The 12,853-nt window shown below is 47.2% G+C and overlaps 1 protein-coding gene across 1 annotated transcript in view; it reads right to left on the bottom strand.

The window, feature by feature from the left end:
* The window catches only part of LOC135216972 (eukaryotic translation initiation factor 2A-like), an 89,282-nt gene extending 76,770 nt beyond the window's left edge, over positions 1 to 12,512 (bottom strand). The window contains exon 1 of the mRNA XM_064252505.1: positions 12,368 to 12,512. Coding sequence (XP_064108575.1) covers positions 12,368 to 12,383 — 16 coding nt within the window. The 5' untranslated portion in view covers positions 12,384 to 12,512. The remainder of the gene's footprint in view (positions 1 to 12,367) is intronic.
* Positions 12,513 to 12,853: the final 341 nt, after the last annotated feature.

Raw genomic sequence — 12,853 nt, 5'->3', positions numbered from 1 at the left:
GCTCGAAAAGAGAGAACGAGGAGAAGGAGGAGCCGCCGGACTAAGAGAGTCTCCAAACTCTTGTAGCAGTAATGAGGCTAAGACCTTATAACTCGAGAGTCCCTCATTTGCAGGAGGTTCGTCATCAGACAAATCGTCTAAACCTCGATCAGACGAAGGAGAAAGCTCACGTTTGGAGGGAGAGTCCTTCCAAGACCTCCTACGATCTGAAGAAGAGGAGCTCCTATTTGGAGAAGAGTCATAAATTCCAGGAACGAGTCTCCGACTCCTGCCTCCTGGCTCTGACTCTTGCCTCCTGACTCCTCCTGGCCTCCTGACTCCTGCATCCTGCTGCCTCCTGACTCCTCCTGCCTCCTGACTCCGGACTCCTGCCTCCTGACTCCGACTCCTGGCTCCTGCCTCCTGACTCCTGCCGTCTTGGCTCCTGGCTCCTGCCTCTTGGCTCTAGACTCCTGCCTCTTGCCTCCTGGCTCTTGCCTCCTGGCTCCTGCCTCCTGCCTGGATGACTCCACACTCCTGGCTCTTGGCTCCTGCCTCCTGGTTGACTCCTCACTCCTGGCTCTTGGCTCCTGCCTCCTGGGTGACTCCTCACTCCTGGCCGGTGCCAGACGTCTGATAGGTTCCATCCAGGTTCGTACAGAAACCTCACTCGAGTAGGAGCATTGATCCTGGCGGCAGATACCTCCATACGTCTGGAGGATCTTTTGATCGGAAGGGAAGTCTTTCCTTCTAGGAGGCTCCTTTGACAGAACTCCTACAAAAGACGAAATCTGCTCTTGCATAGCCATCATGAACCTCTTCGTAACCTCCTCTTTATCCTCTTCGGGAGGAGGGAGGAGTCCATAGCCTCCACCTCCTGACTCCTTCTCACTCTGGTTGAAAGAATGGCTCTTCTTGCCTTCTTAACTCCCGAAGGAGACTCCTCAGGAAAAGTTTTTTGGGCTCGAATCAATCGTCGGAGCCTTCCAAACTCCTCTTGAGAGGTCGAGATCGATCTGAATCCCTCCAATCACGTCTCGGAGATGAAGATCCGACGACGAAAAACACTCACGCAGGGACGCTTTTTACAATAGCGATCCTTGGCAGTCTGGGGTGTCACAGAAACCGTCGAAGGGACACCTGATCGGTGGGGATTCCTCCACAACCTCCTTTTCGGTTTTCGACATTCCTTCTCCTCTGGGCATGTGAGCTTGGAAGAGGTCTAGACCTAGGAGCGTTGCTGAGCGACCAGATGCCCCCTCCACTACCACTCGGGACTCTCATCATCACTGTCCACTGAATAATCGCCTAAGCCCCTTACCATTGTATGGCAGCCATTTTGTTTTCCATCAACTTGAAGGCTGCTTTTAGATCCGCAAGTTCTTTCGCTGAATCTACAGGTTCTGCAATAGGAGAAGGGGCTGCAAAGGAAGGAGAAGTAGCAATACTTACCCTTGGGGAAGATCCCAAGCTAGGAATTAGTTCAGATCTCGAACTACTTAAACTTCTATAAGAAGCCTTCCTCACTCTTTCTCTCTCTAACTTTTTTAAATAATTAGTAGATTCTTCCATTCGTTCTCACTCAAATTCTCACATTCCTTGCAAGTATTAGTAAAAGAACATTCATACTCCCTGCAACCCTTGCATACAGTGTGAGGGTCTACCGAAGCTTTCGGCAACCTCACCTTACAGCCTACATTCACACAACGTCTCACAACCATTCCAGAGTCAGACATTTTTAAAGAAAAATCCAAAATCAAGTCCCCAAAACAGTCCACAAAAGCGTATGCCAATCCAACAATCCAGATACGTCACCAAAAGTCGGTCAAGAAGATCAATTGCCGGTGAAAAAAGAAAAACCAATCGAGAGGAACCAACAACAATGTTGATGGCTCGGACGACAGAAGAATTCTGATTAGAAAACGGGAATGGTTCCTAGTCCTGCCACCCAGGGCAGGGCGGTAGATCACCTGACCTACCGGTAGCGTGTGCCGCGAAATTTGAAATTCTGTCGGAGACGACGGAGTCTATAGCTAAGTATATATCTGGCAGGGAAGTTGAATGTATAAAAATACAAATTAGTTACAAATTTGTCATTTGTTCATATACTAAATAAACCTTCAGTCTTAACATTAGGATAGACTTACTTATTGGAGGGAGGTAAGTCTCTAACTGACTGGGAGTTTGCCACCTAAATCCATTTCCAAATATTAGGAGTATTCTAAGAGAATGGACTATAAACCTTTAAACCAAAGATATAAGGAAATCTATTGGTTTCCCTCACTGGGTGCTGGTACCATGCCATGGTTTATAAACTATGGGGAAATAGAGGACCCTTCATTCTCATAAACCACTCTTGTCCCTTGTATCTGGATCTACCATCACCCCTCCATTCCTTATTACAGAGAGGGGTGTGTTGCTACTGAAAAGTATACTATACTCTAACATAACTTTACAGTATGGCTGACCACCTCACCTGCATCTAGTCCATTCCAGCTCATGATGGTACTCTCCTTCATACTGCCCGTAGGTAAAGGAGTAGAAAGAAAGTAGTAAAGAAAAAAGACCCGTCATCCCATTCATTCTACTTTCATACCTTCATCTTAGACTGTACACAAACTGACCCGCCAGGGGTACTGGATGAGCTATACCATTTGCTAGGCCGCCACCACTGGACCCAAGGAAAAGGTATCCAAGGATCTATGGGCAACGTCTTTTAAATAAAAGGAAGTGAAAGTCGTTTGGTGTTTCCAAACACCAGGTTTCAGGATTCTCTCTACAGACATATTCTTCTTGAATGCCAAAGAAGCACTCAAGCCTCTAATGTCATGAGCCCTAGCCCTCTCCTGGCTATCTGACCCCTTGTCTTCTGTCATGTAGGCATTCCTGATCGTTTCTCTTAGCAAAAACGATATTGTATTTCTGGACACTTCCTTTTTGTTCTGTCCTGTACTTACGAACAACCTCCTGCACCCCGGCCTGAGGTGCCTTGTCCTCCTTAAATACTCTCGTTACCCTGACGGGACACAGAAGCATCTCATCTTGGTCATGATCTACAAAATCTGCCAGAGAAGGTATGGAAAAAGAGTCAAATCTGCCGTCCACTATTGATGGGTTTTGAGTCTTGGCCACGAATTCTGGCACAAACTCGAATGCCATTGACTTCCAACCTCTCGAGTGCTTTACAATAGATGACAGGCCATGTAGTTCCCCCACCCTTTTGGTTGAAGCTAGGGCCAATAAGAAGACTGTCTTCAGGGTCAGGCTCCTACCTGTGGACTGCCTTAGTGGTTCGTAGGGGGGTTTTGTCAGACTACGTACTCAGTACCATGGTCAAATCCCAATCTGGGGCTTTCAGTTCCTTTGGTGAACATGACTGCTCAAAGCCCTTCATCAACATGGCCAACTCCCATTAAGATGAAATGTCCACACCTTTCATGCGGAAGACTGAGGCTAGAGCAGCCCTGTACCCCTTCACCGCAGACACAGACATATGCCTTTCTGTCCTGAGATATATCAGAAAGTCTGCTAATTGCTGAATAGTGGTACTGAGTGGAGACAAGTTCCCTCTACGAAACCAATCACAGTATGCTGACCATTTTCCTTGGTATTCTGATATTTCCTACCATGTGCACTGCTGCTTTTTGCGAAAACCCTCTCGCTCACAAGAGATACTCGACAGTCTTCACCCGTGAAGTGATAGGGACTTCACCGACCGGTGGTACCTCTCCACGTGCGGCTGACATAGCAGGTTGCTCCGCGGGGGTAACTCTCTCGGCACGTCTATCAGGAGTTCCAAGAGGTACGGAAACCATTCCGCCTTTGGCCATAACAGAGCTACCAGAGTCATTCTGAGGTTCTGAGACCGCATTACCCTGTTCAGAACCTGACGGATTAGACAAAATGGAAGAAATGCGCAGACGTCCAGATTGTCCCATGGGTGTTGTAGAGTATCTTCTGCTACTGCCTCTACATTCGGGACTACCAAACAAAACACTCCCAACTTTTTGTTGTACCTGGTTGCGAATAGGTCTATGATCGGCCTTTCCCACAACCTGAGCATTCTGTCCACTACTTGTTGGTGCAAGGACCACTCCATTCCCAGGATCTGATCCCTGCGGCTCAACTTGTCGGCCACTATGTTTCTTTTCCCTGAATATATCTGGCCCTGATGTTTACTATGTTCTCTACAGCCCACTGATGAAAAACTGTCATCACATGTAACTGTCGAGACACTAGACCTCCTTGTTTGTTTATGTAAGCTACTATTGTGTTGTTGTCTGACATCAAAATCACTGAATGCCCCTGCACCCTCTCCCGGAATTCCTGTAGTGCTAGAAAATAACAATTTGTTGAAAATTGTATTTTTCCTAACTATACAAACCTGAGGTCCTTTTAACAATAGGAATGTAACTTGCGGCATAGCTGGAATTACAGCCGTTGAATCTTGAACAATGTGGTTAGGCAGTAACTACCGTGGGGCAGGCTAGCCTACCCGGATGTAAACACTCCACTTTGCCTTTCGGCCCAGGTTCAGATTGAGGGGTGGCATGAGGTGGGCATATTTGTTAAAGGACCTCAGGATTGTACAGTTAGGAAAAATAAAATTTTCAACAAATTGTTATTTATTCCGATATGTAATACAAACCTTTCGGTCCTTTAACAATAGGAAGACTCTCTGATTGGTGGGAGGAATCTGCGTGAGCCTCTAGAACTGACTGGAGTTCTGCGCACCTAGGCTACTCCTCCTGGATGTAAGAGCGAGGAGGAGTGCCCTGCTGCCTCTGACAACTTGATCAGAGTATAGGAGCTGCGTGATCAAGAGTCAGACTTCTGGGCCTTTTCGAAATGAGTGACGGATCGTGACTCATCTGAAAAAGGGCTGTGAAGAATATTGGCATCGGAGACATTAATGCAAAGTTCTCTGAAAAAGGGCTGTGAAGAATATTGGCATCGGAGACATTAATGCAAAGTTCTGGGAAAGGTTTGCATTATTGTCAGTCTCCAATATTTCCTGAGGTGGCCGCAACCTTAGACACTGTGAGGGACCACAGGTCTAACCAGGAGACTGCCTGGAATGCCGCCATGGCGGTGGATTCCAGTGCAAGTGCCTCTTGCTGCGAGAACCACAAGTTCTCCGACAGGAGCTGCTGCAGAGACACCCTCGGAGTTAGCCTAGCTAGCTCCGGGTTAACCTGTTTGGGCGGCATAGGATCCTCTGAAGGCAAGTAGAATCTCCTCTGTCGCAGTAGAGGCGGGGGAAGTAGCTTGGAAGACCTGCCGGACTTCAGCGAACCCTCCTGTCCGGAGACAAGCGAGTCCACCTGGCCCAGCACCGAGTCAGCCAGAGCCGATCGCAGCAGAACCACCATCGTCTTGGGTTCCTTCTTAGGACCCCAGAACAACTCAAGCCGGGACGTGGGCTCAGAGGGTGGGAGACGCGATCCTTCCCCGAGGTCGTTGTGCTGACGAATCAGCGCAATAACCTCTGCAAACGACCTCTGGATCTCGGGAGTGACTGCGTCTTGTGGAGTAGGACCGTCCAATCCCTCCAACAAGAATGCCTCTCAAGACCCTCCTCCTTCGGGAGGAGGAACAGCGACAGACCCCTCCTGGTCTCCTCCTGCCACTTGCCCATACGACCTGGTCGGTCCTAAGACCGTGCCTGGTTCGTAGGGCGTCGTGGTGGGACCATGAGGAGCGCGCTCCTTACGATCACTCCGGATCGCCTCGCTCTTCCCGGCGTAACCCGAGGAAGTTGAAGGGATTGGAGAGGAAGACCTGACGCTCCCCCCTCGCTCACCAGTAGAACCGGTGTGCTTGGGGGGCTGCAGGCGATCGCCAACCCGCGGTGGCGATCGAGCTGCAGGCCTGGATGCGCTGCTCTCCTGGGGAGAGCGGCTGGACCGAGAACAGCGGCTCCGGTCCCATGCATCAGAGGAGCTGCTGCTGGTCCCCCTACCCGCCCGGTCCTGATGGGATTGGCGGTCAGGGGACCTGCAGAGACCACTGTCACGGTGGGAGCAGTGCCTGTCCTCATGGCGCGTCGAACCGCTGGAACCAACCGAGGCTGGTTCCTGCGATCGAGGGGACCTCTTCCTAGCCTCAACCAGCGGCCGGTCTGGGACCGTCGCGTCAACCCTGGTTACCTGGGAATCGCTACAAGAGCGATCGCTGGCCTGGCGAGTGTCACCTGAGCAACTCTTGCCAGTCTTCCGCAGAACCCCTAGCACCAGGTGAGAAAGTACCAGTAACCCTCTGGTCCCCGTCTTCTTCTTCCTTGCGGAAGGAGAGACAGGCCCCGCTCCCGAAGGAGCGGGAGGGCCAACGGAAGAACCCCCATCCCACCGGAGTGAGATGGGCCCTTAGAAGTTCCCGAAGGTGACTTCTTAGGGGGGTGGGGGGTGGGGGGGTGGGGTGGGGGGGGGGGAGGAGCAGCTGCTTCTTCCTCGGCTTAGAAGCCTAGGAAGTCGAAGTGGAAGAGGCGGCAGCAGGCGACGACGAAGAAGACGACAATGACATCTTCCTCCTCTTCCTCTTCTTCTTCGTCAGCTTCCTCAGGACAGACGTCAGGTCCTCCATCCAGGACGGAGCCGGGGCTATTGCCGAAGCAACACGGCTTGGCTGCACCTGTCCGGAAGGACCCGCGACTGGGGCAGCAACACCACAGGCAGGAACGACGTCGGCAGGGGATGGTCCAGGCACGGCAGGCACGACAGGAGCGGCAGGCACTGCAGGAACATCAGGTACAGCAGGAGGCGGAACAGCAATCAATGACATCCTGGGTACAGGTGGAAGGTCCAGGGGCGAACTCTTGGGGCACCAAAAGTCGGGGGCTGAGGCAAGAGCGGCGAACCCAGGCGGCGGTGGCACGACCCTCCTCGGGAAACCAACAATCGGGGCCTGCACCGCAGCTGAGGGTGTTACCATGGTAACATGCTGGGTATACACCAGGTGAGGAGGCGCGGCATACCCCGGGGTCGGGACGGTGGTGGTGGTCACCGGTCCATGGGTGACCAGAGCAGCACCTGCCAGGTGATGCAACAGCCCCCGAACGCTCGGCGTCCCCTGGAGGCCCAGCGAGAACCATACCTGGCCAAGGTCGTCGCCCGCAGTAGGAGCACCTGAGGAGGCAAAGGTCGGGTTAGTAGGAGGGGTTCCCCCTCACATGAGGGGGGGACAAGCCCACCCCGAACGAACGGAAGACCCCGAGTACAAATGAATGTCGGGGTACTTCGCCCCCTCCTCTACGCTCGAGGGATCGGGCGAAGAGAAGGAACGAGAAACCCCCCCAAAGGGGAAGGAGCCATATGCATAAGCTGAGATGGCGGCAGGAAGGAAGACGACGTGTCTGTGACCAAGGGCATCGCCAGAGAACCCTCCGAAGACTCCCTGGCAGGCTTACGTCGCTTCCTCCTACCCTCATAGAGCACCCACTGCTCCTCCCACCAAGAATTACACAAATCACAGAGCTCGGCCCGAGAGCATTTGCTCCCTCGGCACCGAGCACACAATTCATGAGGATCCACTTCTGGAAAAGAGCGGAAGGCGCCACACTTATGGCCCTCCACACCAGGGCAAACTCTGCGGCTGATGGGGGGGGCGTGGGAACGTCTCCAGCTCATGGGAATCCATAGCAAAAGTCAACAGTAATAAAATACAAAGCACAATACTTACAGTATTTTACCACACACACAAAGCAAACCAAGTTTGAGAAGATACAAAGCGTACGACGATAGCGGGCAGAGGCGAACAACACGTCTGTCTCCGTCGGCGGCCGAAAGCAAGTGGTTCTTCACCTCCCAGTCGCGCGGTGCGCTGACTGTTGGACAAGCAATTAACTACCGAACTCCCTTGTTCGAAGCTTACGACCGGTTCCAGCTGCCGCAAGTTACATTCCTATTGTAAAGGACCGATGGTTTGTACTCGTATTGGAACAAATTGTGTATCCGTAGGTCACGAACGATCGAATCGGCCCTGAAAAGAGCTCCGAAGAGTAGATACAAAGAAGATTTGAAGCTTAGCTAGTAAGGTAGTGCAGCAGTCAGTAGCGCGTCCAAAATGGGAAATATGCTGTTAACATAGACCTGATTTGGACGATTACTTACAACTGATTAGGCCGTTTACAAGAGGATCGACTATGGTAGTTTTTCTAGTACACGCTTCATCGTCTTCTACCAAAACAGTAGTTTCCTTAAAAACGTCGTGGCCAGGGACCGTTTTCCGATTGTTGAGATGAAAGTGCCCCAGCGTCTATGGGTACAAGTGGTGTGCGGATTTATCACAGGAAATGGGAAGCTTGTTGACACAAGCGACTCCGCAAACATCGAGATGGCGTCAATCTTCTAAGCTATTTAATCGTAAGTAAAAATTTCAAAAGCGTTTTGGTGAAGTTTGCACTGAGTTGGCCACCCTTTTCATTACCCTCTGTTTAGAGCTTTAAATTTGGCCTTAATTTCTAACTTTGGAGAAAATACTTACTTCAAAAGGAGAGTAGAGGTCTTTAGTTCCGTCTCTGGTATTTCTACAAAAGCACTCCACACGGACTGCAAGGAACGTAACCGCGGATACAACATCCAATAGGGATTGGGCCATCCAATGTATTTCGCAATGTTTAGTACTGGACCCTGGGGGTTAATTACAGTCGTCCGAATAAATATTACTTAAAAATTCTTGTTCAGTAAGTAAAACTGCATAGAAAAACCGCAACTGCCATAGTCTAGGCCGCCGCGGATAAGTACCCTAGCTCTACCGGGTTAGGGTAAACAATCACGGACGATCCACCATCATCATGCTGGACGGGTCTTATTCACTTGATATTTAATTGGTGAAACAAGAATACAATTACAACTCTAAGCATACCATTCAAAAGATTGAAGTTTCGTCAACATAATGTAATATATGAAAGCCCCATACAAACTAAAATAAGCATGTGACGCTCTTCGTAAAATATGTTTTCAAGGCAGTTTTGAAATCCAATATGGCAGCTATCGTCAGGCTGGCCGATCTAATCACGGACAATCCACCATCTTTCCCAGCCTTCCCAGCACTCATTTGAACAATGTTAGCGTATATATGTAACGTTTATTGATCTTACTCAAGATTGCAGTTGTAATCAGCACAATAAAACAACATTTTGTTGCCTATATTAGTGAAAGTAAGAAACTTGTTATTGCTGGGGTCATGGTTTGAACTGAATTCATTTTTACCTTGTAATCGGTGGTTTTATCCTTACTGCCATCACAACTGAAACTCCACAGTGCTTATTTGATTGTTATTATACACATTTTGGTCTTAATGCACTCCACAATGCCCTTGAACCCCGTTGCTGTTCCTGGTTCCTAAGCGCGCACTCCACAAACACAGTTACGAGCAGCAGACAACGACACTGCAATTGTTTACTTTACTCATTACGTATTTAGTTCAACTTTACTTTGTTATTTAAAAATGTTTAATTCATGTCTATTACCCCTTTTTTGCAACCAAATTACCCAGAAAAATTACAGATATTTCTAAAGTAGCTACAATCCAATGTTTCTAACCTTGTCGTACATCTGGCTGCCGAAAACCATAGCGGAGCAGACTACGGATAAGTGGATTATAAATTTTTTTTCTTTTTTTTTGCTAGCACTTTTCATTGATTTAAGTCTATATTAGTATTTTGATTTTTTTTAAATAACTGTATGCCAGAAATAAATGTAACCTTTAATGTTTCCATGCTAAGAATGGCAAAATCATCATTGCCACACTAGTAGAGCTTCACACATACGTCAATGCATTATTATAAACTGTTTCCATGAATTCTAGTTGTCATAGTAATGCAATAATGATAAAATTGCTTTAATATTTATATATATACTTTCAATACATAGGCTAATTTCACCAATTTCCACGTTTTGTGTAAGTCTTATACCCAGTTTGGAGGGTGAACACATACCAATTGGCAACAGAGAGAGAGAGAGAGAGAGAGAGAGAGAAAGGAAGGCAAAGTAAGGAAGAAGTACAGGGGTGGCGGTGGAGGGGGGGAGAGGGTAGGTGGAGCTTTTTACGTGTGTTGGTATCCATTCCTGGATAATGGAGTTTTTGTCTCTTGGTACATGGACAAGTGTCGTTATTCTTTACGATTAGTGATTCACAATACCCTTATAAATTACAGCACTGGGTGTAATGCACTATAGCAAAATCTCGTTCTGATACGAGTGTTCGTTATAGAAATATTGCTTGCACTGTCTCTGAAACCCATAGTAGGTATGCTGCTTAGTTGTCAATCAAGTTTTTTGTAATCAAGTATTTTTTACAAGCTAGCTATTGTATAAATTTGTATTTTTCTCAATAAAAACATATGCCCCTCAATGCTAACTTCCCACTTTTAACGACTTTCTGGTCATAGCAAATTCGGCCACATTAATTTCTTATGGTGCGAAAACAGACAGAGGCCCAAGGACCGAAAGCGATTGCGTCACACTACGGCGGTAATCCGGCAGTAAAACATCTTCATATATCCAAAAAGTAAATAATAAAGATATATATGCACATTACGATTATAACAATTACAACAATTACATGAATAGCTGATAACAATCTGCATGGATAACTGGTAAGCTGTTCTGCAATAGGTACGAAAGTCAAGATGTCGTGACGTCATAATACAGGACTTAAAAGAACGTTCTAATTCCGAAAAATAATTACTTAAATTTGAGTCAGAATCGAGTTACTTTTTCAATACCTAACGAATATTTTCAAATTAATCATCATAAATATGTAAAATATTGATGTTTTACTATTTATTTAAATAATTATCTAGTGCACTCTTTGTCGTCTTCTACCAAAACAGTAGTTTCCTTAAAAACGTCGTGGTTAGGGACCATGTTCTGATTGTTGTGATGAAAGTGCCCCAGCATCTATGGGTACAAGTGGTGTGCGGATTTACCACAGGAAATGAAAAGTTTGTTGACACAAGCGACTCCTCAAACATCTAGATGGCATCAATCTTGTAAGATATTTAAGCGTAAGTGAAAATTTCGAAAGAGTTTTGGTGAGATTTGCACAGCGTTGGACACCCTTTTCACTACCCTCTGTTTAATGCTTTAAATTTGTCCTTAATTTCTAACTTTGGAGAAAATACTTACTTCGAAAGGAGAGTAGAGGTCTTTAGCTCCGTCTCTCACCAACAAGAAGTCGCGACTGATGCCCATCTCCGGTGTCAGGACGCGTTATAAGTACTTTTTCGGAGGGTGGCATGCCGTGATCGTTGGTGAGTTGATCCAGGCCATGCGGTTGTTTACCCTAATTACAGTCCTCCGAATAAATATTACTTAAAATTCTTGTTCAGTAGGTAAAACTGCATAGAAAAACCGCAACTGCCTTAGTCTAGGCCGCCGCGGATAAGTACCCTAGATCTACCCCATCTCTCACCAACAACTCGCGACTGATGACCATCTCCGGTGTCAGGACGCGTTACCTATAGCCTAAGTACTTTTTTGGGGGGTGTCCAGCCGTGACCGTCAGTGTGTTGGGCCAGTTCATGCGGTTGTTTACCCTACTAGGTACTACCCACATATGGAGAAAAGTGTTGTCACTGCTAATTTTGCCTCCTATAAATTTAGTCCCATCGATCTGTTTCCAATACTAGGTACCTACCTAGCCTATAGGCAGTAGTGTTATTTGAGTTGGTCCATGGGGGAGGGGGGTGCAAAACCCACCCTCACCAGGTCGGGGCATGGCCACCTAGCTAGCTACCTAAGTCTGGTTGTCAGGATATGTCAGGTTACGAAGGTAAGGTTTGGTTAGGTCAGGATACAGTACTAGAGCTACTAAGCTGGGCATTCTAGGAAAGGTTTGGTTTGACCTGTTTTCGAGAATTCCTCACACCTACTTACCTAGTATACCTAGTAGGTAGCTACCTACCCCAGTATCCCTACCTAAGTCTGCATCTGTTCCACAGTTAAGCCAACACTTCAAAACTGGGCTGACACTTCTTCCACTTAAAGATTTCGAAATGGGGTTAACCTAGGATTTCAAGGGAAGGGGGGGGGTCCAGTATGTACAACTAAGACGTGATACTATCCAAGACGAACACATCTACCTAGGGGCTAGGCTATGCCGGCTTCAGAGCACTACCTAGCTCGGCCTCCTTTCTATTATAACTTAGAAAAACTACTCATCCGATCTAAGTTAAATGACCCAACAAACCATTGACAAGGCAAAGGACAAATTATTAACGCCTAAGCCAACCTGAATGACGACTTTTTAACAAATTGACAGCAGAGCAGAATTTATTCAACAAACGAGCTTGGCCTAGTCTATATCCAACCATGAAAGTATCAGGTTGGATGAAACAAGCTAAGAATCTTAAGACTACCAGAGCCACTGCAATAGAATATATTACTTGCAAAATGTGTCATAATGACGGATTTCGGTGGACCATGCCGTTCGTCACTACACGCCAAGTCAGGCCGGGTTGATAGAAGAAAAAATAACCAATCAGAGGCGACTTAGCGAACGGCCATAACCAATCACAGAGCTCAGAGCTTAGGGACCGTACGTATAAATATTTATCCTTTCTTCTTTACTTTTCCGGTAATTACATTGTCTGAATGATGAGTAACATGATACAAAATAATTTCATTTTTATCACTGAAGCTCCATAAAAATGAATCAAAGTTAAGACTGTCGTCTTAATGATCTCGGATGCGCAATTTGTTGCCTTGGTAGGAACGATTTTACCCAAAATAGGTGTCACGGTTCCCACTTTACCCTTTTATTAAAAAGTCTAGGACTATTACTTCATAAGAAGCTAGGGGAATTCCACTGTGTGCTTTGTAAGTTAATCATATTGGCCTTGATTTAATTGTTACTAGAATAGGTCAAATTC

This window comes from Macrobrachium nipponense, chromosome 7 (genome assembly GCF_015104395.2).
Source record: "Macrobrachium nipponense isolate FS-2020 chromosome 7, ASM1510439v2, whole genome shotgun sequence".
NCBI classification, from domain to species: Eukaryota; Metazoa; Arthropoda; class Malacostraca; order Decapoda; family Palaemonidae; genus Macrobrachium; species Macrobrachium nipponense.
Note: the sequence above shows the minus strand (reverse complement) of the source record. Positions and strands in the feature narration are given on the sequence as shown.